This window comes from Ovis aries, chromosome 2 (genome assembly GCF_016772045.2).
Source record: "Ovis aries strain OAR_USU_Benz2616 breed Rambouillet chromosome 2, ARS-UI_Ramb_v3.0, whole genome shotgun sequence".
Lineage (NCBI taxonomy): Eukaryota > Metazoa > Chordata > Mammalia > Artiodactyla > Bovidae > Ovis > Ovis aries.
The window spans coordinates 141,097,048-141,124,069 of NC_056055.1; the positions used below are offsets into that span (position 1 = coordinate 141,097,048).

The 27,022-nt window shown below is 41.9% G+C and overlaps 1 protein-coding gene and 1 long non-coding RNA gene across 4 annotated transcripts in view; one reads left to right on the plus strand and one right to left on the minus strand.

The window, feature by feature from the left end:
- Nucleotides 1-15,588: 15,588 nt before the first annotated feature.
- Nucleotides 15,589-23,130, minus strand: LOC121818709 (uncharacterized). Of its 2 annotated transcripts, none has more exons than XR_009599329.1 (2): nucleotides 21,928-23,130; nucleotides 15,589-21,719 (listed from the first exon to the last, which is right to left on the minus strand). It is a non-coding gene; the product is annotated as an uncharacterized LOC121818709 (long non-coding RNA). The 2 variants fall into 2 exon arrangements; XR_006058769.2 differs by having other exon boundaries at nucleotides 21,919-23,130.
- A 130-nt stretch (nucleotides 23,131-23,260) lies between these two features.
- STK39 (serine/threonine kinase 39) overlaps nucleotides 23,261-27,022 on the plus strand; it is a 317,482-nt gene continuing 313,720 nt past the window's right edge. For both annotated transcript variants that reach the window (XM_060409809.1, XM_027964892.3), the window contains exon 1: nucleotides 23,261-23,502. In XM_060409809.1, coding sequence (XP_060265792.1) covers nucleotides 23,316-23,502 — 187 coding nt within the window. In that variant the 5' untranslated portion in view covers nucleotides 23,261-23,315. The remainder of the gene's footprint in view (nucleotides 23,503-27,022) is intronic.

The following is a 27,022-nucleotide window of genomic DNA, read 5'->3' on the forward strand; positions in this document are numbered from 1 at the left end:
TGCTCAGTCACTTTAGCTGTGTGCAACTGTCTTGCGACCCTATGGACTGCAGCCCACCAGGCTCCCCCGTCCATGGGATTCTCCAGGCAAGAATACTGGAGTGGGGTGCCATCGCCTTCTCCAGGGCCACTGGGGAAGCCCCTCCAAACATGCATATCTTTTTAAAAATATCATTGCTGTGGAAATTTTTATTGCAAAATAACAAGGATTGTGAAACAGTAAAGCAAAGTTAGTCATAGATTTATACTAAGAAAGATTGTTAGATTACCTGCTATGTTCAATAGTAAAATGAGTGCCCATTTCAACTTACCATGTATATTGCTTGGACTCCTGAACTATAATTTCCCACACATCCTCCTCTTCCTGCCATCTGTCTCCTGGAGGCCTTAAGCATCAATGATTGGTAGAGCTACAGACACAGCCCAACCAATTAGAACACCAGGTAACTGACTGACCAGGAATGGTGTAATTGGGGATAGTCCTCCCTTTTCTAGCAGAGGATAAGCAGTTGGCTTGTTCTAGCCACCCATGTCGGGCTAAACCTCATTGTATCAGTGAGTGCCCACCTGTTGTTGAAAGGTGATTATTATTACATTGCTTCAGGGGAGGGTCTAGAAGAGTATCACTGGTCATCTTTCAGACTTAACCACATGGTGAAGTGAGAAGCCAGCTTTCTGTACACGTATCTCTCATGTAGAAGCCAGATGTGCCTGGCGGGGTTCTACTGAACCTGTCCTGGCTTATTGTCATGCAACTTTAATAAGAATGCTTCATTGAAAATGAAAAATCAGAGATTAATGTGAAACTGGTCAGGACGTGGTTCTCTAGAGCAAAAGGAGACAAAGGCTCTCCTTTCTACTCTGACCTTATGATAGCATTACAATGTCATTTTCAAAAGTTCAGTCCCGGGTCTGGGATGTGTAAAGGCTTGCCTGGGGTTCAGTTGGGAGGAGAGATTGAAGAGAATTGAAACGCAGGCACAGATAAGAGCTGCGGATGGCAGAGCGGTGGACTTTTATTTCTTGACGCTGTGAGGAATAAAGCGAAGTGAAGATGAACCAGAGAAACCAGAGATGAAGGTTGAATAAGATCGCAGGAAAGAGGACCCATTTCTGTCTGCAGAAATGACAGTCAGACTTCTTTAAAACACAAGATTTTCTAATAGCCACTTTAAAAATTTATTACTCTTCAGTAAATCTCTGTTGCTGTCAGTCTTTATAGAAACAGATACATTCACCAAACGCCTTAGCTGTAAGTTTTCTTTTTCATTTTGCTTTGTTTCGGGGAAAGTAAGAAAAGTTTGTATCTGGGTCAATAAGAATGGCACATCTAGCATGCTGAGATGATTTCTAAACCTAGCAAAGTCAGTGGGAGGAGAGTTCAAAGCCAAGCAGGTCTCCTGGGAATCCACAGGGCACTAGCAGGGGAGGGCACTGGGATTTTAAAGTGTGAGGATGGGGAGGGGCTTCCCAGGTGGCTCAGTGGGTAAAGAATCCACCTGCCCCGCAGGAGATGCAGGAGATGCAGGTTCAACCCCTGGGTCACGAAGCTTCCCTGGAGGAGGAAATGCCAACTCACTCCAGTATTCTTGCCAGGAGAATCCCATGGACTGAGGAGCCTGGCAGGCTGCAATCCATGGGGTGGCAAAGAGTTGGACATGACTGAGCCTCTGAGCAGAGCACAGGATGGGGAGAGGGAGCCTGCCAGCCTGGGCTGTCCCCACAGCCCTTCCTTTACCTTCCCTGCTCCATGCAGAGAGAGGCTGGCTGTAAACTCCATTCCCCAGGCTGCTTGTGATGGCTGTTGATAGATGAGGTCACTGATAGGAAAAGCTGGAGGAACTTAGAGACTGAAGGAAGGAGAGACCAGGCTCTTTCTCCCCTTCACTCTGCTCTGGGATGCACACTGTCAGACCAGCTGATTCCACTTTCCTCAGATGACCTTGCACCCCTGTGACACCACGTCTTCCCTCTCTCCTTCCCTCTCTCCTCCTCTCACCTCCTCCTGGCAGAGGCGGAGGTTTCCTGCTGTTGTTCATCTCTAGGTTGCTTTGGTGTCCCCATTTTGGCTTCTCAGCTTGTTTTCTCCCCTGTGGATAACCAGTTCTCTGCGTTGAACACTCTTCTAAATATCCAGGTGGTTTCTGTTTCCTGGTTAGACCCAGGCTGAAACACCAGTTACCATGTGGATTACATACCAAAACAAAAACTGCTATCTGCTTTAGACTTTGAGAGTTTCACCATTATGGACTGCAGGTGCTGCAGGACTCGGGGGAGGCACAGCGGAGCCCAGCAGCTCCTCTGAGAAATACAGTGGGTACCTGGGGGTGATGATTCTACAGGGAAACTTTCCAAAAGTGGGGCTGGAACACAATATTAGGGGACCTGTGGCTGTTCTGAAATAGTTTGCCCATCGAAATGAATTTCTATTGATTGACACCTACTTTCAGGTGGGATTGAATATTCGATGAACAAAAGATAGAATGGTGGCCATACTAAGTCTCTTCTCTCTCCCCCCAAGTATTTGTCTCTGGTCCAGACTCTCATATCCCACTCTGTAACACAAAACATCTTTGGTTTACTTGACATTCTTCTTTGTAAAGTAGTTTAGTAATGAACTGGTTTTAAGCATCTCAAACCTGAAGTTCTGAAGGACGGCAATATGTTACTCCAAAATATGCCACTTTGACATAAGGATTATTTTGAGCTGAAGTCAACTAAGAGGAAGCAGATATAAGGAAAACTCTGTCCTCTATGTCCTAAAATCAGGACATATATGTATAAAGTTATGCCCTCCTCCCTCTCTACTAGGAAGGACAGAAGTAATCACTAGAATAATTATAGATTCTTATCAGCCCAGAGATGGTGGCACCAGAGGAATCAACGTACCAAAATTAATAACCAGACCTTATTTTCCATTTCACTGTGTAACAAAGAAATATAATTCTCCCATATAATTTTTCCCACAATTTAGATGCTCAAAGTCCTTTTCTTGTGTTCTGCGACTTTTCTAAAAGTTGATTGTTCTTTTGTTAGGATGCTATGAAGCCCAAGCTCTAACCATCCCTTTGAGTCACTCATCACTAAGTGTTCTGATGTGTATACACATTGTACATGTTAATAAACTCCTGTCTGTATTTTCTCTTGTTAATCTGGCTTTTGTTAGTGTAATTTATAGGACTCCAGCCAGAGAACACAAGATGGACAGGGGAAAAATAGTCTTCTCCTCCCCTCCAGTTTCTTACAAAGTTTAGTTTCCAAACATTTAAAGTACTCTGTTTAAAAGGGAGTTTGAGAAATCCATCTCCTCCATATCATTGTATTTGCAGTGATGATTTGGCCCCTGAGCTCGATTTCACTATTAATTAATACTGATTCTTTACCCTTTTCTGCAACTACACCTTTGCCATAGCCTCAAATGTGTGTGGACCATCTTGCACGCCCTTGTCTTTGAGCTCATCCTGTGACTCATTACGGGCAGAACTGACAGTGTGCTTATTTTAAGCTTGGGCCACAGGAAACTGAATCTTTATGCACTTCCTCTTGCGTCTCTTCCTTCAGACTGCTAGCCCACTGACCCAAGAGAAAAAGAAACAAATAGAACAATCTCTCCTATCAGCTGATCAACAGATTTAAGAATAAACCCAGCCAAGAGTAATGGAGCCATTAAACTAACACAGCACAGATAAGAAAATCCCCACCAACCTTCAGACACAGAAGTGATAGTAAGTGGTTGTCATTTTTAGCCACTGAGTTTTGCGGTGGTTTGTTACGCAGTGAAAGCTGACTTATCTCACCCTGTATGTTGGTAGCCCAAACACCTGCCCAGCTAGATTACCCATTAATCTGGCTTGGATTTGGGCTTCAAATGATAAGGACGGCAGGGTCAGGAGAAGAGAAGGGGTCCAACCGTGGCTTACTGATAATGAGGGCAACTATGGGACAAAGGCAACAAAAGGCAACTACAGGATATGAGGCAATAAAATGGGACAAAGTCCCCAGGGATGTTCATGCTGCTACAGGTGATGTGGAACGCAGGCATCCTGCAGCAGCTTCCCTGTTATCACTGTACATTCCCGAAGAATGCTGGCCATTCTAAGCTGACTGGGAAACAGAAGTACTACAATACTACTTGTTCCAGGTCTGAGACTTTGCAGTAGGAACCTACATAGAGAGATGAGCCAGAATTGGCTCCAGTGCTTCGTGCATGCATGCTAATCTCTTCAGTTGTGTCCAACTTTTTTGTGACCCAGACTCTTTTGTCTGTTGCCTGCCAGGCTCCTCTGTCCATGGGATTCTCTAGGCAAGAATACTGGCGTGGGTTGCCATTTCCTCCTCCAGGGGATCTTCCTGACCCAAGGATCAAACCCATGTTGCTTACATCTCCTGCACTGGCAGGCAGGTTCTTTACCACTAGCACCATCTGGGAAATCCAGACGCCAATGCCTCCGTGATACAAATTGTTCATAGAAATTTTGTAAGTTTGATAGACATATAATATTGTCTTCTTACATAAGTCTCTAAAAGACATGTAAGGAAGGTTACATCCTGTGGCTGGGATTGGCCAGAAGATCAAGCATAACTGCCAAGCTAATCCTCAAAAGAGCAAAAGCAAGCTAGAATACAGCTGTGAGGGACAGAAAACTTTTGACTCAGAGGGAGCAGATGAGAAACTAAGATTCATACAATGGTCAGAGGTGTGTGTGGGGGGATCACCTCCTTTTGCTCAAGTGTTTGTTCCTTGTAGGTGGGTAGACTGGGACATGAGAAGAATTCTGTGTGAAGCAGCCTTATTCTTGAAAAGGGATAGAGAACTTCCAGTGGCCGTGGATGAGGAGGGTGATCTTATGTAGTTCCTAGTTGTTGAGAAGATTAAATAAACCGGTATGTGTAACACTCAGCACAAACCCTGCTTCATAATAAGTGCACAATAAGCATTGTTGGGCTTCCCAGGTGGCTCAGAAGGTAAAGCCTGCAATGCAGGAGACCCAGGTTCAATCCCCAGGTCGGGAAGATCCCCTGGAGAAAGGAATGGCTAGTCACTCTGTATGTTTTTCTGGAGAATCCCGTGGACAGAGGAGCCTGGTGGGCTACAGTCCAGGGTTGGACACAACTGAGCAACTAAGCATAGCACACAGCACAGCAATTTGGCTAGAATCCTTTCTGTTAGCATGATTCAGTAGAGAAAATCTATGAATTTCAGTAGAGAAAAAATCTATGAATTTCAGTAGAGAAAACTATGGAAGACTACATACAATTTTAACAAGCTGGAGCCAATCTGAATTATCACATTGTTATTCTGAAAAAATAAGATTTGGAAAACTATATGTATGCTTACAAACTTCATAAAGATAATACATTGATGAAACTGTAACAGGTAATGATGAAAAGGAAAATTGAGAATAGGAAAGTGCTCTTAGAAATGCAAATCACAACTGTTGAATTATGAAAAGTAAGAAGCAATAGGTTTTCCAGCTGGTGCTAGTGGTAAAGAACCTGCCTGCTAATGCAGGAGACCTAAGAGATGTGGGTTCAATCCTTGGGTTGGGAGTATCCCCTGGAGGGGGGCTTGGCAACCCACTTTAGTAATTTTGCCTGGAGAATCCCATGGACTGAGGATTCTTGCAGGCTACAGTCCACAGGGTCCCAAAGAGTCAGACATGAGTAAAGCAACTCAACAGACACACACGAGAAGCAATAGAAAACAAAATAAATAAAAAGTTAAGGAAGCCAAATACATTCATTTTTACAATAAATGCAAATTGTTTGAATTTTTCTATATAATGAAAAAGATCCTCAGTTTGGATTAAAAAGATCGCCTCTGAGGTAATTCCCTGGCAGTCTAATGCTTAGGACTTGGCACTCTCATTGGTGGGACCTGGGTTCAATTCCTGGTGGGGGAATTAACATCCCACAAACTGTGCGGAATGGCCAAAAATAATAAATAAGTAAGTACACCTCCAAGTATAAGCTACTTAATGAAAGGTCCAATTGACTCTCACAAGCCATATGTGCTGGCTCCAGCCTATGACTTAATGAGTTAAATAAAAAAGCACAGATTCCTTTTTAATGAACAAGTTTAACAAGCTTTGCGATCATCAAATCTCATAGATAAACAGTGCATTCTTAGGAGACATAACTACAATTTGGAAGGAAAACAGTTAAGTAGCACAAAAATCCACATGCTCTTCCTTATCATCAAACATAAAAACAGGAACTGATAACAATGCTAACAAGAAACAGAGTAAATATATATATATATATATATATATATATATACATACACACACACACACACACACATATATATATATATATATATACATAAATAAGCATATGGCTCCCCCTGTCTCATCTCCCCCTGGTGCTTCTTGTTTACTATTAATATATTAATATCTTCGTGGCCACCAGAATATAGTAAAAGGAACAATTTCAGCCTACCATTTGGGCATTTATACTTACAGATAATTCTCTTTTGAAAGGTTATTGTCAGATAAGATTGTAGCCTAAAATCTTTCATTTTTAATTTATACGTTCACATCACACGTGAAGATTATTTATACCCTACTAAGTATATATTTACCCTGAATATTAATTGTTAGCTCATATGCAATTTAACAATCAAAAATGGTGAAAAAAATTTTGAGGTAACCCAGTAAGAGTGAATTTTAAAATACATAAAGATATATTTATAAATACATAAACTATTGTTATTAGTTTTGTGGTAGGCTAATAGTGAATAGGGTAAGAAGAGAGGGATAGAGGAAGACAACTTCTATGGGGAGAGAGGAAACAGACTCGTGTAGGAACAATTTAATGTACAGAAACAGAGGACTGGTTAAGTATTATATATACTAGGAAGATATATCTGAAATATTGTTAACAGGATACCATTTTGTACAAAAATGTCTTGGAAAAGCATTTATACTCACACTATAAAATGCACAGACCATCTCTGTAATATACAAGAAACTGCTTGATAGAGTAAAGGCTAGGACAGAGAATTACCGTCTAGTATAGTATTTTGCACCTTGTGAATTTTGAATTAGATGACTAAGGTAATATTCCTCAAATCTAATAGTTAAATAGTAAACTGGTTATACATCCCCAGAATGGTTAACGTTAAAAAGACTGACAGCGAACTAGAGAGGATGCGAGCTAGCCATAATGCTCACACACTGTTAGTGGGAGGACCTGGAAAACGATGAACCTCTTTGGAAAAAGTTATGGCAGTTTCTTATAAAACAAAACATATGTCTACCCAATCATCTAATAATTTCATTTCAAATTTCAAATTGAGTTTACCTAAGAGAAGTGAAAGCGTATGTTCACACACAAAAAAGAATAAGGAATAATTGCATGAACTTCCTGTAGTAAATATGGTGGATTGGTACGTAAGGTCTGTCTCATCTCCCTGTACTGTGGGGGTCTGGAAAACCAATAACTCTACTTCCAAGACTCCCTTGCAGGGCTTCCCAGGTGGTGCTGGTGGTAAAGAATCTACCTGCCAATGAAGGAGATGCAAGAGACACAGGTTCAATCCCTGGGTCAGGAAGATCCCCTGGAGAAAGGAGTGGCAACTCACTCCAGTATTCTTGCCTGGAAAAACCCATGGGCAGAAGAACCTGGCAGGCTACCAGACATGGGGTCGCGAAGAATCGAATACGAGTGACCGACTGAGCACACACACAGACTCCCTGCTGCTGCTGCTGCTGCTGCTAAGTCGTTTCAGTCGTATCTGACTCTGTGCGACCCCATAGACGGCAGCCCACCAGGCTCCTCTGTCTCTGGGATTCTCCAGGCAAGAACACTGGAGTGGGTTGCCATTTCCTTCTCCAATGCATGAAAGTGAAAAGTGAAAGTGAAGTCGATCAGTCGTGCCAACTCTTAGCGACCCCATGGACTGCAGCCCACCAGGCTCCTCCGTCTATGGGACTTTCCAGGCAAGAGTGCTGGAGTGGGGTGCCATTGCCTTCTCCGCACAGACTCCCTAGCAGCTGGAATTCTGGATGTGCTGTAGGACTGACCTGTCAGATGATCTTGCCACTCTGAGGCTGCGCTCCTCCTGCATTTTCTTCCTCCACTGCTGGATACAATGATGATGAAGTGTTTGCTTTTTCTGTGGGAATGTTAGCTAAAGCCCTGTTGTTCACGGAACCCCGCATTATGCCCTGTGACAGAGTGTAGCCTGCTAGTAGCTGATGTGCCACAGTTCTGGAACCAGCAAGAGGGATACTTTCTGACCACCTCAGGTTGCCTGGTCTCCTGACTCTAGTAGTTTCCTGATCTTGAAGTTTTATTAACTACTGAGGCAGAAGGGTAGTTCTAGAGCTGGAGCATCCCTGATTATGGAAGATTCAGCAGCTCCCTTGGCGCTTATATTAGTTTCCCAGGGCTGCCCTAACAAAGCCCCCAAAGTGGGGCAGTTTAAGACAACGTGCTGGTTCACCGGGATGACCCTGAGGGATGGGATGGGGAGGGAGGCAAGAGGGGCTTCAGGATGGGGAACAGGTACACCCATGGCTGATTCATGTCAATGTATGGCAAAAACCACTACGATATTGTCAAGCAATTAGCCTCCAGTTAAAATAAATTAGTAAAAAAAATAATAAAAAATAAGACAACATGAATGTATTCTTTCACAATTCTGCAGGCTACAAGTCCACACTCAAGTTACTGGTAGAGCTCTGCTTTCTGTCTGAGGGCTCTAGGGGCAATCCTTCCCTGACTCTTCTAGATTCTGGAGTTGCTGACAGTTCTTGGCTTTCCTTGGCTTGCAGATGGCTCACTTCAATCCCTGTCCTCAGCTTCAAATGTCCTTTTCTCATGGGTCCGTGTCTCTTCTGTTTTGCCTCCTTTTAAGGATGCTAGACGTTCTCTTAGGGCTCCCCCTAATCCAGCACAACTTCATCTTGATAACATTTGCAAGATCCTGTTTCCAAAAAAGGTCACATTTACAGGTTTCAGGTAAACATGAATTTGAGGGGATGCTGTTCAACCCAGGTTAATGCCCCAACAGTGAAATACGGCTGTGGGAAGCTTTCCTGAAACTTCAACCCAGACTAAGTTCCATTATCCCTTTCCCCAAATCTGGAAGTATTTTAATGTCTTGTAAACTAGCTAAACTGAATTCTAGTCTTTGCAAATAAACTCTAACAATATGTCTTTGTACATTCTTTTCCTTAAATGTTCCTATTAAGGTGTTTTTTTTTTTTTATCACAGGTGTTGGTAAAAGAAAATTCTTCCTAATTTGAAACCTAAATCTTTCATACTCAGTCCTTTGAAATCTCAAGAGTTTCATTTTTAATTGTTACTTCTGGGTCTAGCAACAAATCTTAATCAAATACCGATGTGCGGAAGTGAACACACATTTTTTTGAGAGACTACTATATGCCAGAGACGTTATTAGTTAATTAGGCACCACAATTTGTTATAGGAATTCGACATAAAACTGATGTCCAAGAAAGAGAAATAATTTTAACAATACTTTGCTGCTAATGAGTGGGAGTCTAATAAACTAAGGAATAATTTTTTCTGTTGTTCCATTGTTACATGAAATACTTTATGGGAGAGAGGAAGGGTAGCTGAAGGATTTTAAGTATCCCTGATTGATAGATTAACATGGAATAAATAATTATCCAGCAATGGAACCAACTTAAAATAAGAATTTCTAAATCTAAAAGAGTATTGTTTCCTTCAAACAAGTCACATTGGGAGCTATGTAGTGATTTCCAGTATTTTGAATCTTTTCTGTTGGCATTGCCATTAGAACTGAAGTCACTGTCTTTTTAATATCCTTAGTGGTGAGTTTTCTTTCTTGTTTGGGTCGCTTTTTTCCTTTCAGAATGGCTCTGATTTTAAAGACTAGCCAAAGGTTGTCCAAAGCAAACTGTAGTAAATAAAATGGATGATCAAGCAGCGATTTGCATGGTACACAATCCCACAGATGTTTTAGAATGTCTGCATAAGAAGCCTGTTGACTGTTTGTTGATTAGTTCAGCTTGGACAATAACATTTATGTTGAGGAAACAAATTAACGTTGTCCTCATTTGTGATTCTGGCAGGCATACTTTCTTAGAACTTTGGTTTCTTGAACTTTTCGATTCTAGATTTTGGCATCTCCTTTTCAGGTCATACTGAAAATATCAAGCTTCCTCAAGTTTCTACTGTCCTCAGAAACACATTCCTTTGTCCAGCTTCTCTTGGAAGGTCAGAATAAATGTTACATCTTCTGTGTGTCTTCTCCCCACTCCATGCTCATGGCACAGTCTTCACAGCACCTTTGCTTTGGCTCAGATTTTCTTTTGGAATGAAGCTGTGTTATGGTTTTTAAACACAGGGAAAGATGCTCAGCATCTTTTAATTTTGAGAGAAACAAAATTAAAGCTACAATCATGCTTTTTCACCTACCAGTGGACAAAGATCAAGAAGTTTACTAACCACAGTATACTGCAAAAAGAACTTTCATAAATTGTCAGTCAGAACGTAAATTAGTATGTAAATTAGTATGACATGTAATTTGTCAATATCCTTCCAAATTAAAAATGCATATACCCTTTGATCTAGCAATCCTAATTCTAGGAAGTTTCTCATAGGTGCACCTAGACATATACAATATCATACGTGTACATACTATTCATTGCAAGCTTATTTATAGCAACAAAAGAGTGCAAAAACAGAGATCTAGTTAAATCAGTCATGGCACATCCATGCAAAAAAGAATTATGAAATGTCCTACATCTTGCTTTGAGAGATGGTTATACCCTAGTATTCAATTCTCAAAAAGCATCAAATTGAATCTCTATATCTTACTAAATGAAAATTATACCTCAGTGAGAAAGGGAACATGGACAGCATAGAGCTAGGTTAAAAAAACAACAGCAACAATTAGGACTCCCTGACACCTTTTCCAAGACATTTGTTAAAGAAATGGGACTATGGATCAGTATGTATATTATGATTAGTATAAAAAACAATATATAAATATGGTTGTATATGCATATGATGTAAGAACAAGATAATAATGTTGCTTCTAGGAAAGAGAAACACATGGGTGAAAGATAAAGGCAGGAGAGAGATGCAATTTTCACTTTATGCCCTTCCTACTTTAAATTTTTAGAACTTGTACAAATACATATGTATTCAAAATAAAAAATTGATGAAGCTCTTTCGTAATCTAAATTTGTCATCAGCCACTATTCCCATGATTAATTGCTTGTTTGAAAGAACAAAACTCTGGCAACAGACATATGAACTCGGGTTTCTGTGGTGCCACTGCTTCCCACTGCACAATAAACATTCTTGCTATCTTTGAACAAAATGTTTGTGCCAATAAAATAATATTTTCCTGACATCATATTACTCCCATGAGCCCTTTCTTTCAGTGTAGCGAGTACCTCGCTCGCTGAATTAAATCCATGCCATATCCGTGGAAAACACAAAATGGGCCATGCATTTTCATGAGAGAGGAAAACATAATGGCCTTTCTTTATGCACTCAAATGGTTAAGGCAATGACAGGCCTGCTTTGACAGCCCAGTCACAGGAACACAAAGTGGTAAGCCCACTATAATTTTCCATATTCAATGTGCATTAATTGACTTGAAAATAACACTAAAACACAGTGATTCTTTTCTCTTTTTTTCAAAAATTTACTTTATGTTTTTAAAGAATTAAACACAGGAGGATGAAAAATCATTGGATTATCTATTGAAATATGTGTCAAAATTCTGTAATATTACCTAGCCTTTTCTAGTCTCTTGAATTACTTAGCTATACATCACTCTATTTTTTTTTTGTATTTGAGGAACAATTGATTTGAAGATTATTCACTACTTGACTAAACTAACTGCTTCATTGAACCATGAAATACTGTCATGTAGCTTTTACTTGATTTACAGACCAAACTAATAAATTATTTATATTGATTATACAGACTGTTATTTTAGCATTTTTAAAATGCAGATTAACAATGGCCATTGTTCAGAGGGTACTGTTGAGAGCACATAAAGGTAGTTTTGGAGCTAATATTTGTAATATTCGGGTGGAGAAATAGAGGCACATAAGGAATATTTGTCTCCAAACTCAAAATTACCAAAAACTGATGCCTGAAGAAGGAACACACCACTCTTAGTGATTATCTCCTGGCTATCTACAGCCTGACCTTCTGGCTTTAGATGGACTTAAGCCACATAGTATATCACCTGGAGTTTTTAATTAAAACTAAATTGAAATTTATCTTAATAAAACTTTGTTGAGAAGTTTTAATGTAATAATAGCAAATATTCCTTGTTGAGTGATGGAGGAATATAGTGCTGAGTTAGAGCATGTTTGAATCCTGGCTCTGCCGCAAGTAAAGTGAGATGTGGTTCAGTTTGTTTTTTTAACCATTGTGACCTTCAGTTTTTCCATCTATAAAAATGCACATAACGTGACCTACCTCAGCAGGTTGTAGGTGAAGATGAATCAAGATGATGCACCTAAAATGCTTGATGCAATGTACCCATAATCTGTAGCTACTGCTATAAAAGGAAATGCTTTGAATTATAGACATTCCTCAAATTTATCCTAAAGGAGGATATTATGATCCAATGCTATCTTGGTTATGAGGATTGAAATGCTATCCATTCACTCAGTGATTCATTCAGATGTGGGGTTCTGAAAGAGAAAGTCACACTGATGTCTTCTTTATTGCAAAGGACAAAAATCTCTTTATATCAGGAAAAAGGCTTTTGTGGATAAACCTGATTAATTTATAGTAAGAACAGTTTTCCAGGACATCATTTAAAAAATGTATATTGAAGTATAGTTGATTTACAGTGTTGTGATTCAGTCACACTTATATATATATATATATGTTTCTTTTGGTATTCTTTTCCAGGGTACTGAATATAGTTCTCTGTGCTATACATCCTATATATAATAGTTTATATCTGCTAATTGCAAACTTCTACTCCATCCCTCCTCTACGCCCTCCCTTAGCAATCACAAGTCTGTTCTCTGTGCATCTGTTGCTGATTTGTAGATAAGTTCACTTGTGCCATATTTTAGATTCCCCAAATAAATGATATCATACAGTATTTGTCTTTTTCTGACTTCATTACTATGATAATCTCTAGGTCCATCCATGTTGTTACAAATATCGTTATTTCATTCCTTTTTATGGCTGAGTAGTATTCCATTTTCTATGTTCCACATTTTCTTTATCCATTCTTCCATCAAAGGACATTTATGTTGTTTCCATGTCAACACATCATTTTTGAACTCTTTATATATGTAATGCCATATGAAATTGAAATCATTTTAAGACGGTTCCTTTCCATTTTGCTCTTCTTTCTCAGCTTCTAAGGACTCTGTACCAAACCCAGGCCATCAGAGAATGGTTAAAGTAAGACACTGTGGCCCAATAACTTGAATGCTCTAGTTTTGGAATCTTTGAGGCCAAACTAGAATCGTATAATACCAGTTTCCATCTCCCCAAGAGACAAATTATTTTTTGATATGTCTGTCTGTCCCATTAGATGTTAAGTTTCATTGAGAGTTAAGGGATGGCGCTCTCCATCTTTCCACCATTCCACAGTCCCAAGCTTGCACAGGTATACAGTGTGTGTCTTTAAAATAATGCACTGAGTTAAACTTTGTTCTAACCATTTCAAGGAAAATATTTGAAAAATATTTTTCCAACAGTTCTTATTTCAATTTTCTTGTTACAAAAAGACTTAGTCCTTTTAAATGAGTACTTTACTTTCATTGTCATTTGTTGTGCCTAATTCAGGAAAGCCATCAGCGACCGCTGAGCCTTTAGAGTTGTCACCTCACTGGGAGCCCCTGACTTGGTTGCTTTTCTTGTTGTTGTGGCTTTCCTGTGTCACAGTCATGTTCTCAGGACCATCACAGCTATTTTCAACTCTGGCTACACATCAGAATCTCCTTGCTGCCCAGTTTCTAGATGCAGGTTATGATTTAGTAGAATCTAGGTGACACCAGGCATGGGAAGTTTTAACAAGCTGAGCAGGTGACTCTGATGTCCATCCAGGTTGAAGCCCACCTGGACCACCTATGTTTTCCTCTAGGTGGGAAGGGTGGCCAAAGCGCTATTTGGCCTGCTCTAACCTGAGTGTGGGCTGTATGCCTTTGCAATCATGCTATGCAAATGCTGCAAAACTCTGCTCCACTGGTGCAGCGTGGACTGAAAATGTTTGGCCTGTGCAGTGTTATTGTTTTATAATGGTGAAATATTTCAAACGTATGGAACAGTAGTGTCACTAATATAATAGAAACTTATGGACATACCATCTAGTCTAACAAATCTTTTCCTGTTGCTATACTTATTACAGATTTTTATTAAAGCAATAAAACATTGCAGATGCTATAAAACCCCTTGGCATGCCTCTCCCCTCCCTGTCCTCTCCAGGGATAACCACTATCCTTGTTTATCATTCAGACCCATGTTTCACTGTGTATTTATTAAAGACCGTGTTTAGTGTTTTCTTGTTTTAAAACATTATGTATATGGTATCAGATTCTGTGCAGTATTTTATCTACTCAGGCCAATATTTAAAAATGGAAAAATTTTGCATGAAATTGTTGCATGAGATCTGTTGGCTTCTCCTAAAGCAGCCGGAAGATCTGGCAACCCTGGGAGAGCTTTCTGGCATGCTGGCATGCGGGGCGGGGCCCGCGCCGGTCGGTGTGATGCCGTCCCGCTGCTCACACTGTGTAGACATATGTGCTCGCACCTGCACTGTGTCTCCTTGGATTCAGGTCTGGCCCTGACACCCAACTTCCTTTCCTTACGATTCTTTGCTTTCTTCAAGGCCATTTTTGCATCCTCACCTAACTGCTTAATAGCAAAAGCATCTACCTCGCTAGCTGCCTCTAATATCCATCTCTTCTTCTGCTTACTATTTGTTTTGTCCTTTTTTTTTTTTTTAAATCACATATGGCTTGTGGGATCTTAGCTCCCCCACCAAGGATTGAACCCAGGTCATGGCAGTGAAAGTACTGAGTCCTAAGTGCTTGACTACCAGGGACTTTCCCTCTTTTGTCTGATTTTCAGATTATTGTATTTATTTATTTGACTGACCAGGGATCGAACCCAGGCCCCCTGCATTGGGAGCACAGAGTCTTAGCCTGGACCACCGGGGAAGTCCTTAGTTTTCATTTTTATTTTCTTGCTATTTCCTGCCATTTCTCTTAGAATTCTTGACTTTAGTGCCAGTTGGGCATGGGTTCTTTGTTTTCGTCTTTTAGACTTTTCCAGTCAACAGTAATAGAAGTGATTTATTTTGATCAACAAATCAACCCATCATATTACATCTCTGTGACCTGTGGTTTGGGCTATTCTCCTTATTTTAAGTGTTGTTTACATATTTCAGTAACTTGTGGGCAGCTGGGATGCCAAAAGATTGGATACTGGATAAAATGGGATTGTATGGGTTATATGATTCTTAAGGGCTGAGAAAGTTTTGTGTTTTACTTTTCTAAAGCATTTGCCAAAGTGTCATGAAAATTATAGTCCCTAAAATGTGTTTATTGAATGAAAGAAAATTAATAAGTTAATTATTAAGTGTTTTACTTCAAACCCCTTATAAGCCAGGGCAGCCCCTGACCTTCCTTTGTTTTTCAGAATACAGGTAACTCAAGGTGCCTCTCCTGATAAAGATCTGAGTCTAGTGCGAGGCAAGAGAGGCAGAGATGAAAGAGTATTCAGGGTTTGTAGATAGTTTTGGTGGGAAGATTTTTTAATAGAGAGGAAAAGAGAGCCTTGGTGTTTGGAAAAATTTAAAGCTGAGAAGGGTTGAGCGAATTTTTTCAGAAAATGCTGTTTTGCGTAATGAATGGGATTCATTGGAGAGAGCAATAAAGAATCAAATTGCTTTTAATTACATTTTTATGTCAGTCTGCCTGGGACAAGACTATCAGCTTTTAGATAGATTACATCATAAAAAAAAAATATATATATATATACACACACATATATATATGCCACACAGATTTACTATAATGCCTTTAGATGTTTTAGCAAACAGCAAGCCTTGCTAAATATGGAGGGAGGTCTTCCCCAGTGGATAGAGAGAGTAGGGCTTCTCTCTTTCAGGGCTGAAATCATGGTCAGAAACCTCTGAGATAAGTAAGGAGGCATTAAATGTCACCGTTGCAATTTTGTCTGTAATGTAAAATGCAATAGAAAGTCAGTTTCAACAGTGGGTTGGGAAATAAATGAAAACACATGTCTGGACATTATAATTCATGTAAGTTTAACACCTTAAATCACACAAATTTTGAAAGCATTGTCTGTAATAATTCAGCTAATATAGATTTAATCTTTTCTTTCCATTTATAGTTGGGAAATAGGAACCAATGATACCTTAACACTAAATCACGTTAATCTAATAAAATTGGATCACACTGGCTCTGGACTTTGAGAACATCAGCTGTGTCAGTGGCAAGCACATGACATCTTTATGGGTATGCTAAGTATAGGATGCCTGGTCTTCAAAGTTGGAAAGGTTCATATGTTCTCAAATGCATTTTTTAAAATGGCTATTTGACATCTCTGCTGAAAACTCATTTAGATATTTACTCTTTTTTTTTTTACTTAAAATTATATTAAAAACAATTTGTAGGGACTTCCCTGGTAGTTCAGTGGTTAAGACTCCATGCTTCCAATACCAGGGTCATGGGTTCTATCCCTGTTCAGTGAACTAAGATCACACATGCCTCCCAGTGTGGCACAAACAAACAAAACAATCAAAATGTAACAACAACCAAAAAGCCAAAAAACACCCCACCAAAAAACCCACACAAAACAACCAAACAATAAAACAAATATCCGCCCCCCAAAAAACAACAACAACAAAACCCCAAACCACCCCAAGCTGTAGTATAAAGTCCAGGGCTTTGGTAGAGTGATGGCTCCAAAGGAGTGACTATTTCTGTTGGTGCTCACTGCTAAAGTTGGTCCAGATGAAACACAATTAACTAAAGAATGAATTCCATAATCCCACTGTATTAGTTCTCTAGGGCTGGTAACAAAGTACCACAAACTAGTGGAGTAAAACAACAGAAACTGATTCAAGCCTGCAGGCTAAGAAGTCCAAAATCAAGGTGTTAGCAGGGTTGGTTCCTGAGGGAGAACCTGCTCCATGCCTTTCTGCTAGCTTCTGGTTGCTGTTGGCAATCTTTGGCATTCTTTGACATTCACTCCAATTTCTGCCTCCCTCCTCACATGGCATTCTTCCTGGGTGTGTCTGTGTCCCTGGGTCCAAATCTCCTCTTCTTGTATGGATGCCAGTCATTGCAATAGGCTCAGCTGCTCTATTTTGACCTAATCTTAACTTGTCAAGACCCTATTTGCAGATAAGGGTCTGCAAATATTGGGGTTTGGGCCTTTGACACACCTTTTGGTGTGATGTATTTCAATCAATAAGACCCACATCTCCCTGAGACTATCACCCTTGAGTCCCTCCTGGGAGGAAATTCTGGAACCACTACTATACTACTAAAGAGTGTCCTGTGGGTAAGGTGTATTATACATACCAACTCATTTCATCTTTACTGCAACCCAGTCATTCTGGGAGAATTATACCTTTGAAGAAAACAGAAGCTCAGAGGGTCTAAGCCACCAGCTGGTAAGTACAGATCAAGTATGTAAATCCAGCTATTATAGACTTAAACTTTGCTTCTATGCCCTGCCATTACCCTAACTCAGAAAACACTGGATCCTTGTCTTTGGAAGCAATTGATGAAATAAAAATTCAACTATTTTACAACTTTCCCCTCAAACATAGTTACTAATACAGGAATTATAAAAGAGTTGGAGATGGGAAATATGGTGATAGATTTTCTTCATACCCAAGAATATCTGGTTTTTGCCCACCATGCAATAGAAGTGACTTTGCAATAGACGATATGTTAACCATGGGAGAAAGACCATGTGTCAATCGAGAGCCTCTCATTCCTTCAAAAGAAGTATTTCTAAAACACTTTAGAAATTGTACTTGTGTACATCTACTTTTTTAATGCATTTGGGAAATTTTACTTTTAAAGGAATCTCATCTGTCATCAAGTTCCATTTTTCTGTTCCTTAAATAATTCTTCAATCTACCCCCTCATCATTATCCTCAATATCATGACTTTATTCACATACACATTTCTCTAACTTGACTATTTCAGTGGCTTCCAAATAGGTCTCTCTGCCTCGCTTCCTCCCATCCAATCCACCCTTGACATGGCTGACTCATTAGATGCTTAAAAGCATGTTTTTATCCATTTTGAACCTGTTATATTCATTCAACAAATATTTACTGAGTATGTTCTGTACCAGATGTTATTCCAGGCACTGGGATACAGCAATGAACCAAAGGAACAAAAATGCCTGCCCTCAGAATGCTTTTGGTCTTCCCTGGTGGCTCAAATGGCAAAGAATCTGCCTATAACGCAGGAGACACAGGTTCAATCCCTGGGTCGGGAAGATCCTCTGGAGAAGAAAATGGCAACCCATTCCAGTATTCTTGCCTACAGGATCCCATCGATAGAGTAGAGCCTGATGGGCTGCAGTCCATGGAGTTGCAAAGAGTAGGACATGACTGAGCAACTAACACACACAGGGGGAATTCTGTACAGTTCATAGTTGTCTTTATTGTAAATCTTTCTCTTCTATGTTTTATTACAAATCTTGGCAGGTAAGAATAATGATGATGGAAATTCCCTGGCAGTCCAGTGGTTAAGACTCTGCACTTCCACTGCAGGGGCCAAGGGTTCTATTCCTGGTTAGGGAACTAAGATCCTGCATGCTATGCTGTGAGGGCAAAAAAAAAAAAAAAAAAAAAAGATGATGATGTTAAGAGTTTTCATTTTATTGAATATTTACTATGTGTCAGCCATTACATTAAATTGTTTACATAAAAATCATGTTTTAACAACCCATGTTGTTATGCCCAAGTAGCAAAATCTCCCAGTGACCACCAGGGAGCCGATATCTGATGCAAAAGCAAGAGAATTTATATTACCAAGCTTGAGCTGGGGCTTCCACCTATACCGACACAGCGGCTACAGGGAGGAGCCCCCGGTTTTGGATTACATTGCTTATATAGGGAGTATACATGGAAAAAAGGATTTTTAGGTAGGGGAATGTCTGATTGGTCACTTTCTTTCAAAGGGTTGTGTGTTGGTTCTTGATTGGTCCCTATTGTCTAGGTAGACCACAAGTTCCTGAGCATTAAGTCAGGAGATTTTGGTCTGGGGTTCGATTGGCTCGTGGGCGGTGGGGTGAGGTCAGGGGATTTCCAAAGGCTCTTGGATTTCCAAAGGCTCTTTTCCTGGAACCTTACAAAATGGAGTTTTTCTGTTAACAAAATGGAGTAGCTTAGATTCTTCAGTGTCAAAGTTATGATGTTACTTTTGTGAATGAGGACACAGAGACTCAGAGAGTTAAAGTCAGTCCAAAGTTGGACATTATAAAGAAAGGATGGTAATGGTAAGATTTGAATCTGGCTCATTCTTTCTTCAAGGTCTTGGCCATTACACTACACATCTTTTAGGTATTCAAAAGTTTGTACAGAAGGAAAAACTTTCCTCTAAATTCTCAAGTTTAATAACTGGAGGCCTGTGAATTAAACTGACAAAAGACAGATTAGCAAGAGGAAAAAACCAAAGTTTATTTGCATGTGAAACGCACAGTTGTGCAGGAATACTCAGTGGTTAACAGAGTCGAACTGAAGCAACTTAGCAGCAGCAGCAGCAGCAGCACTGAGTGAAAGGAGGTGGTTAGAAAGGGGAACTTATATACCATTTTAACAAAGGGTGATAAATTATGGAGAAGTGACTAGACAAGGAAAAGGGAGTTAGGGCTTCTGGTGTGGGGGGCAAGTTGTAGGAAGGTAACTAGGAAATGTATGGGAGAAACAGTTTGTAGACAAGAAACTGTTTGTGCAGACTTATCTCAACACCATCTCCGTAAGAGTTGTTCTTCTCTTCCTGGTATGGCAGAGGGGGCACCTTTGCAAATGGAAATTTCCTTTATAAGTGGAAATTTCATTTACCAAAGGGAAATTTATGTCCTGCTTTTAGGCAGATTGGGGGAGGAAAGAGATCTCGTCTTGTGTCTATTGTTTAATTGCTTTCAGCTCAAAATAATTCTTATGCCAAAGTGGCATATCTTGGGGTAGCATATTCTGAACTTCAGGTTTTATGAATAACTAAATCTTACTTAAGTTCTTTGTAAAACAAATAACGACTGCAATTATCTGTTTGTAAAAGGATAATTTTATATATTCAGTTTACCTAAAACAGTGATTTGCTCTTCAGAGGGCGTTTGGCTATGTCTGGAGACCTTTTTGGGCTTCCCTGAGGGCTCAGAGATAAAAGCATTCACCTGCAACCCAGGTTTGGTCCCTGGGTCGGGACAGGAAGATCCCCTGGAGAAGGAAATGGCAACCTACCCCAGTATTCTTGCCTGGGAAATCCTATGGACAGAGAAGTCTGGCGGGCTACAGACCATGGGGCTGCAAAAGAGTTGGGCACAACTGAGAGAAGACCTTTTTAATAGTCATGACTCGAGAGTGAGGTGCTACTGCATCTAGTGAGTTGAGGCCAGAACAGACCTCTACAACACAGAGAATATCTGGCACAAATTTAAAGTGCTGAAGTTAATATACCCTGACATATACTGCTGCTAAGTCGCTTCAATCGTGTCCGACTCTTAGCGACCCCATAGATGGCAGCCCACCAGGCTCCCCCATCCCTGGGATTCTCCAGGCAAGAACACTGGAGTGGGTTGCCATTTCCTCCTCCACTGCATGAAAGCGAAAAGTCAAAGTGAAGTCGCTCAGTCGTGTCCAACTCCTAGCGACCGCATGGAATGCAGCCTACCAGGCTCCTCCATCCATGGGATTTTCCAGGCAAGAGTACTGGAGTGGGATGCCATTGCCTCCTCCGACATATACTGAAGTAGATGTAAACACTTAACAAAGTTTAGCCTATTTTTCCCTAATGTTTTACAGTTTCTGACTGAACGTGTTCTTTATGTACTGAAATGAACCTTGTTTATATTTTAAAGGCTTCCTTCCCTGTCATCTTTCACTTTAAATTTAGAAATGGGATTTGAGGGAAAATTGCATATCAGTTGAATACTTTTTAAATACACATATTTCCAAGTTTTAAGTGCCACTTTACTCAGTTGTTTATGGAAACATTAACTTAAAATTCTAATCCAGTGCTTCTCTATAAGTTAAAAATATAACTCGTGCTCTGTTCTTCCTATATAAAAATGATGCCAAAGGCCAATGATAGTAAACATTCTTCTTCAGACTGATTTACTGGTAATAGTGATGGGTCTGCATTGAGTCATCAGTTCTTTCAAGTCATCTTCCTGGGAGCCATGTGGAAAGCAGTCAGCTCGGTACAGATACCGGGTATACGACTACAGAACCTTGTTCTTTGTGAGAAACTAAGCGATATGCGTTTGATTCAAATCTGTGCTATTAGTCTTGACAGCATTATATTTTCTTATTAAGTTCCAAGACCTTTCCAAGCCTTCAGAGTTTCCTGGCCTTCATGGTTCGAAAGTCAAAGTAAAAATTCATATGATAAAATGGAATTCATATTCACTTAAGCATTTTTCTTTTCCCTTAAAAACAGTCCTTAAAAGTTTCTTCGGGTAGGGAACAGCACTTGAAGAGGTGAACAGTTAGAGCATTCCAGGTCCCTCTTATTCCCCTGTTTAAAACATCAAAGGCTAGAATTTAGTTCATGAAGTTGTCTGTTTCCTGACAGACATTAAAATCAACATACCGTTTAAGAACATCCCCTCATAAAACAATGTACAGCTTCTTTGTTCAGCATAGAGTTCTGTGAGTAGACCCAATCATCGACTCCCCTTTAGCCCAACTGTTGTATCATGCTGTGAGACACTAACCATACTCACGTTCAGTTTCCATCAATATTTTGATTAGAACTTGTAACATTTCTCCAAATGAATTTCTGGGTTTCATCTGAATTATATTTTAAAAAGTTTTAAGGAGATTTTTATATGTAAACAGAGGAGACAAAGTATCACGATCTCTTTTTTCTTTAAAAAAAAAAAAAAAAAAGCTCATTTTTCTTATCCAATAGTCCTCATCACGACAACTACACACGATAATTTTGGCCCAATGATCATTATGACCATTGGGTCACTGCACAGTTTCAGCTCAAGAAAAGGATGGTGCAATCGTGGTCATCTCTACCAGGGGAAACACAGAGAACACTCAGTGTTAAATATGACACCTATAATTAGGAAGACCTATGGTTATACCAGAGCAGTTTTAAGGATGAGGTAATTTTAGGAGCGTTGAGAAAGCAGCAATTAATTAAGTTTTCAACGCAGCTTGTGGTGCGGTACATTCTTTGACACCCAGTTATGCTCTGTAAAAGAAATGCCAGCTATCTCTTGACCTATCGGGTTAGGGTGGCTTTGTTATTACGGGTCTAAAATTTGAGATTTAGAGTTCAAATCTCTTACACTTAGAAAAATCTAACTTTTTAGGCCCTTACAACACCTCCCTGGGATCCAAGTGGCTTGGAACTAATGAAGTCTATGAACAGCCAGAGACCTAAGGCATCACGTTTCACTAAGAAAAAAACCAGAAGGTCTGCGATTAGATTAGGCAAGGTGGGGGAGAGGGTTATCGGCAGGTAGGGCGCCGGAAAGTTACAACTCGGGTTATTTTTTAACCGGCGCCCTACAAACGGCCGGCGTGTAGGTGGCTCACTCGCTAACTTGTAAATGAACTTCAGGTTCTCTTACTTGGGGAGACTTTCTGAATCTGAGAACCTGGCGGCGGTTCAACGACCCCGCCCTCGGGGTCCCCAAGGGACATCTTCCGGAGAGCCCGATTGTCTGGGGCGAAGGCTCAGGGAAAGCAGGGAGTGAGGGGGCGAGGGACGCGGGTCCCGAACGCCAGCCCAACCCGGCCTCACTCCCCTCGGGTGGAAACTTCCCGGCAGCGAGAGAGGCGGGAGGGGGCGGCGGGGCGGCGGGGCGGCGGTTCCCCTCGCGGAGGCAGAGAACTGCGCGCGCGAGGCTCGGGACGCGCGGCGAGCGCGGCGACCGGGCCGCCTCCTCCCCTCCCCGCCTCCGCCGGCGCTGCCTCCTCCCTCCGCCCGGCTCGGCCTCCCTCGCTCCCTCCCCTCGTGGCTGGCTCCGGCGGCGGCGGCGGCGGCGGGCGCGGAGGGCGTGCGCCGGCCGAGAGGTGTCGGTGGCGAGGAAGGGAAGTTTCAAGTGGAAGGTCGTCCGCCGGCTGGCGCGTCCTCCCGATCTCCTCCGGCAGCATCATGGCGGAGCCGAGCGGCTCGCCCGTGCACGTCCAGCAGCCCCAGCAGGCGGCCCCGGTGACAGCGGCGGCCCCGGCGACAGCGACAGCAGCGCCGGCTCCGGTGGCTCCCGTGGCCACGACTCCGGCCGCGCAGTCGATCGGCTGGCCCATCTGCAGGGACGCGTACGAGCTGCAGGAGGTTATCGGTCAGTGCGGCGGGCGCGGCGGGGCCGGTCCAGGCCGGGCGGGAGGTGCGGCAGGCGACGCGGGATGCTGGGCTTGTCTGCATGCACGCCCTGGAGGCAGAGCGGTCGGCTTCTGGGCCTACCGGCTTCAACAGTTTTTTTTTTTTTTTTTTCATTCTTTCGGTGAGCGCGGGTGCTGCAGGAGGTGGCGCGGCGGATGTGACTCGCACTGCAGACGAGCCGCATGCTGCAAACTTTTATCTCCCCGATCGCTGGGGCGGCGGAACTGGGGACCCGGCAACGCCGCCGCATCTCCCTCCTCCCGCGTGCCGGGCCCGCAGCCTGTGGTCGGTGGCCGCGCGAGCAGGCAGCCGCGGTCGGGGTGGGGTTGCGGGGGCGCCGCCCTGGTCTTCCAGCGCCCCCGCGCCGCGCCGGGGGGCCGCGCGTCCTGGGGGACTTAACCGGCGCAGCCGCGCCTCTGCTCTCTAGCTCCGCACCCCAGCTTCCCATCAGCAACCTCTCGCCATGGGTAACCGGGCTACGTAGGAGTTCCAGGGGCCCAGGTTCTTTCCTGAGGCCAGGGAGGATGCTGGCCTCCCTTCCTGACAGCCCCAGCTCCACGCCCGCCTTGCAGCCTGGCTTTCCGCGCCGCCCGGCGCGCCCGGGTACCCGCCTCTCGGTGCCCGGGCGCGCCTCCTGCTGCCCAGCCCGGTCGCCCGGAGAAAGAAGGCGCCCTGGCCTCCTGCCCTGTGCTGGGCCGATGCTTCCCCTCTGGTCCAGGGCCGAACTGCATGAGTGAAAGCCGAGGCTCTCGATGACCTGCTGCTTGCCTGTTGGTGCCTTCTAGTTGGCTCACCAATATCCCCTTATCTTAGATTTTAAAAAACCTGGCCAAGTCGAATGGCAGGAAGCCGCCGTTACTTTTCCCTGGGCCAAGCACGTGAAGGACCAGATTTGTGTTGACCGTTGTTGGATCATCTCGTCTTGTTAAACCCAGTTAGGGCACCCTCCAGATAAAGTGGGCCCTCATTATTGGCGGTGGGATGGGATGCTGCCTTCTCATATCTTGATGTTTAAGTACATGATGAGAAAGGAATTCAGGATATTTATTTTAAACTTTTTCCCCTTCTTTTCATTATAAAGAATGTGGCCCTCCCTCCCTTTCTTTAAAAAATTAAAACCGGTAATAAGAATTTCATTAGGTGTTTACCCTTTATCGCCTGCTGCTGTAGGAATGGAACATAGCATAGATTGAAATAAATAGACCAATGACTGGCAGAACAGTAACCTAGGATATGAAAGCAAAATTCTTCGAAAACCCATGCCTTTTATAACTTTTTGCCAAAGACTCTCCTAATATGTCTTCCTGTCACTGCATGAATTATGTATCTTCAAGGGGTTTTTTAAAGCCTGTTCAGTGAAAACTCCTTTCACCTGCTAGCTAAGCCCCTTCATCTTCCCAGTTTTACCGTCTGCTCTCAACCTACTTGCCCCCACTGGTATTCTGGTTGCACTGACTGCACACTGAATAGTCAGCTGTCCTGGCCTTCCATTCCTTGCTGTCTTTCACAGGCTCTTCTCTAAGTGCCCATCTTTGTAGTTAACCTCACTCAGCTTGCGATGAATGTTCTTAAGTCGCCTTCTGCTTCTTCCAAGGCAAAGTATGGTGGCTTTTTCTGTTCCTTTTTTTATATGGCTCACAGCATGTAATCCCATAGTTTTTATTTGCGCAACAGAATCTAAAGGCCTACTCTTTCCCAAGCATTGTGCTAGGTTTTTGCATTTAGAAATGAATAAAATGGTCCTTGCCCTCAGGGCTTCCCAAGTTTAAGTAACTGATTCTATAGGATGTCATGAGTGAGTACTGGTGGAGCATAAAGAAGGGACTAACTGCTTGCTTGGAGAAATGAGGAAGCAGAGTATTCCGCAGAAGACATCTGAACTGAATTTTGAAGTCTGAATAAGTTTATAAGTTGCTTGATTATTTCCATTGCTGCTTTTCCTTGTCAGCTGTGAACTCCTTTAGGGTCTTATTTATCCCTCTGACTCCAATACATAGGGATGGTCCATAAAACTTAATTGATGGTAACCTGCCACATGTTTCCATAGGCCCTAGGACCAGTATTTACTTACAATCAATTTCTATGCTTATTTTGTCAATTATTAGGGTCAGTATGCAAGTTTGCAATATGGAAGACAATATGCTTGCCTTTTGAAAGCAGTGTTTGAGTTGACCAGTTTTATGAACTGAAATGAATAAAATCTTAGTTTAATTAAAGAGACGGGATTGATTTCAGGGCTTCTTTCTGCTTGCAGTAGCAGCATTGTTAATTATGGTTGGTCAGTTTCATTAAAAAAAAAATTTACCTGAGGAATTTGCCAGCAGAAATGCCTGTTTATTACTTCTATGCTGATTTTTGTATATTCACACTGCAGGAAGGGTTTTCCTACATTTAAAATTATCTCATATTTTTCCAGTTGAAAGAGGCTGTCTGTGTGGTGGCCGTGTGATTGAAAAGTCACATTGCTGCAGTAGGGTTTTCCAGGGGCTTAATGTTGTAGGGAATTACACACCCATTTCCATTTACTGTTTAATGCTAGTTAAGTAATGGGTGAACTTGTGGTTAAGCACTTCTGCTTAAACATTACACGCAGAAGTTTGTAGTTCAAACATGGAGCCAGTTTCAGTGTGAACTCGGGTGGACAGCCTTGGCCTCTTGGGGACACAAGGCAGGTGTCATATCATGGGACCCCGGCAGTGTGAACCGTGGCCAGCAGGAGGCTCAGATGTGCCTGAGCAGAAGGCCTGGCGAGGCCAGGTGTTTTAACCTTCCAGCGTGGCATGGAGCTCTTTTTCTTCTTTTCCTTCTGGCAGAGGCTAGGGCCTCAAGATTAGGAGAGACAAGGTTTACTGAAATCCAAACAAAGCAGGTTCAGTTGTTTGATTTCTGTTTTAGAAGAATAAACACAGGATTTTGCAAGTCTAAAAATAAACTTTTCTCTTTGTTATTTCGTTCTTGCGTGATAAAAGATCAGTGGAGAATTTGTAATGGTAATCTGGTTCAAAGGTTATGGGCAACCTGGAAATGATGCAGAATCTGTTGGAGAGAGATTTATAGGGAGAGGTTAACTGTGTTGTAAAATGATTAAATTCCTTGTTTTAGCCATCAGTATTAGTAGATTTCAAATATTTCAGTCTCCTATAGAGAAGTAACTGCTCTTGGAAGGTGTTCTAGCCTGTTTAATACCCTTCAGCCTCATTAGTCTTTGTTCCTTACCACCCCCAACTACCCCCATCTCACTCTCCCCACATTCTTTCTTTAGAAGTATATGGGGCACCCAAAGATATGCCAATTGAAAAATTAGTTTATTTGTTGGTGGTATTAATATTATCACTTCAGTTTGCTAAACAAAGAACAAAAGAGGAATCATAAAAATGTTGACTTGGGTATCCTTAATCGATTGAACAAACCTCAAGGAACTTTCCTGTCGAAAAGTTGTAGTCAGTACAGTATCAGTTTCTGTATTTGACTCAGATAAT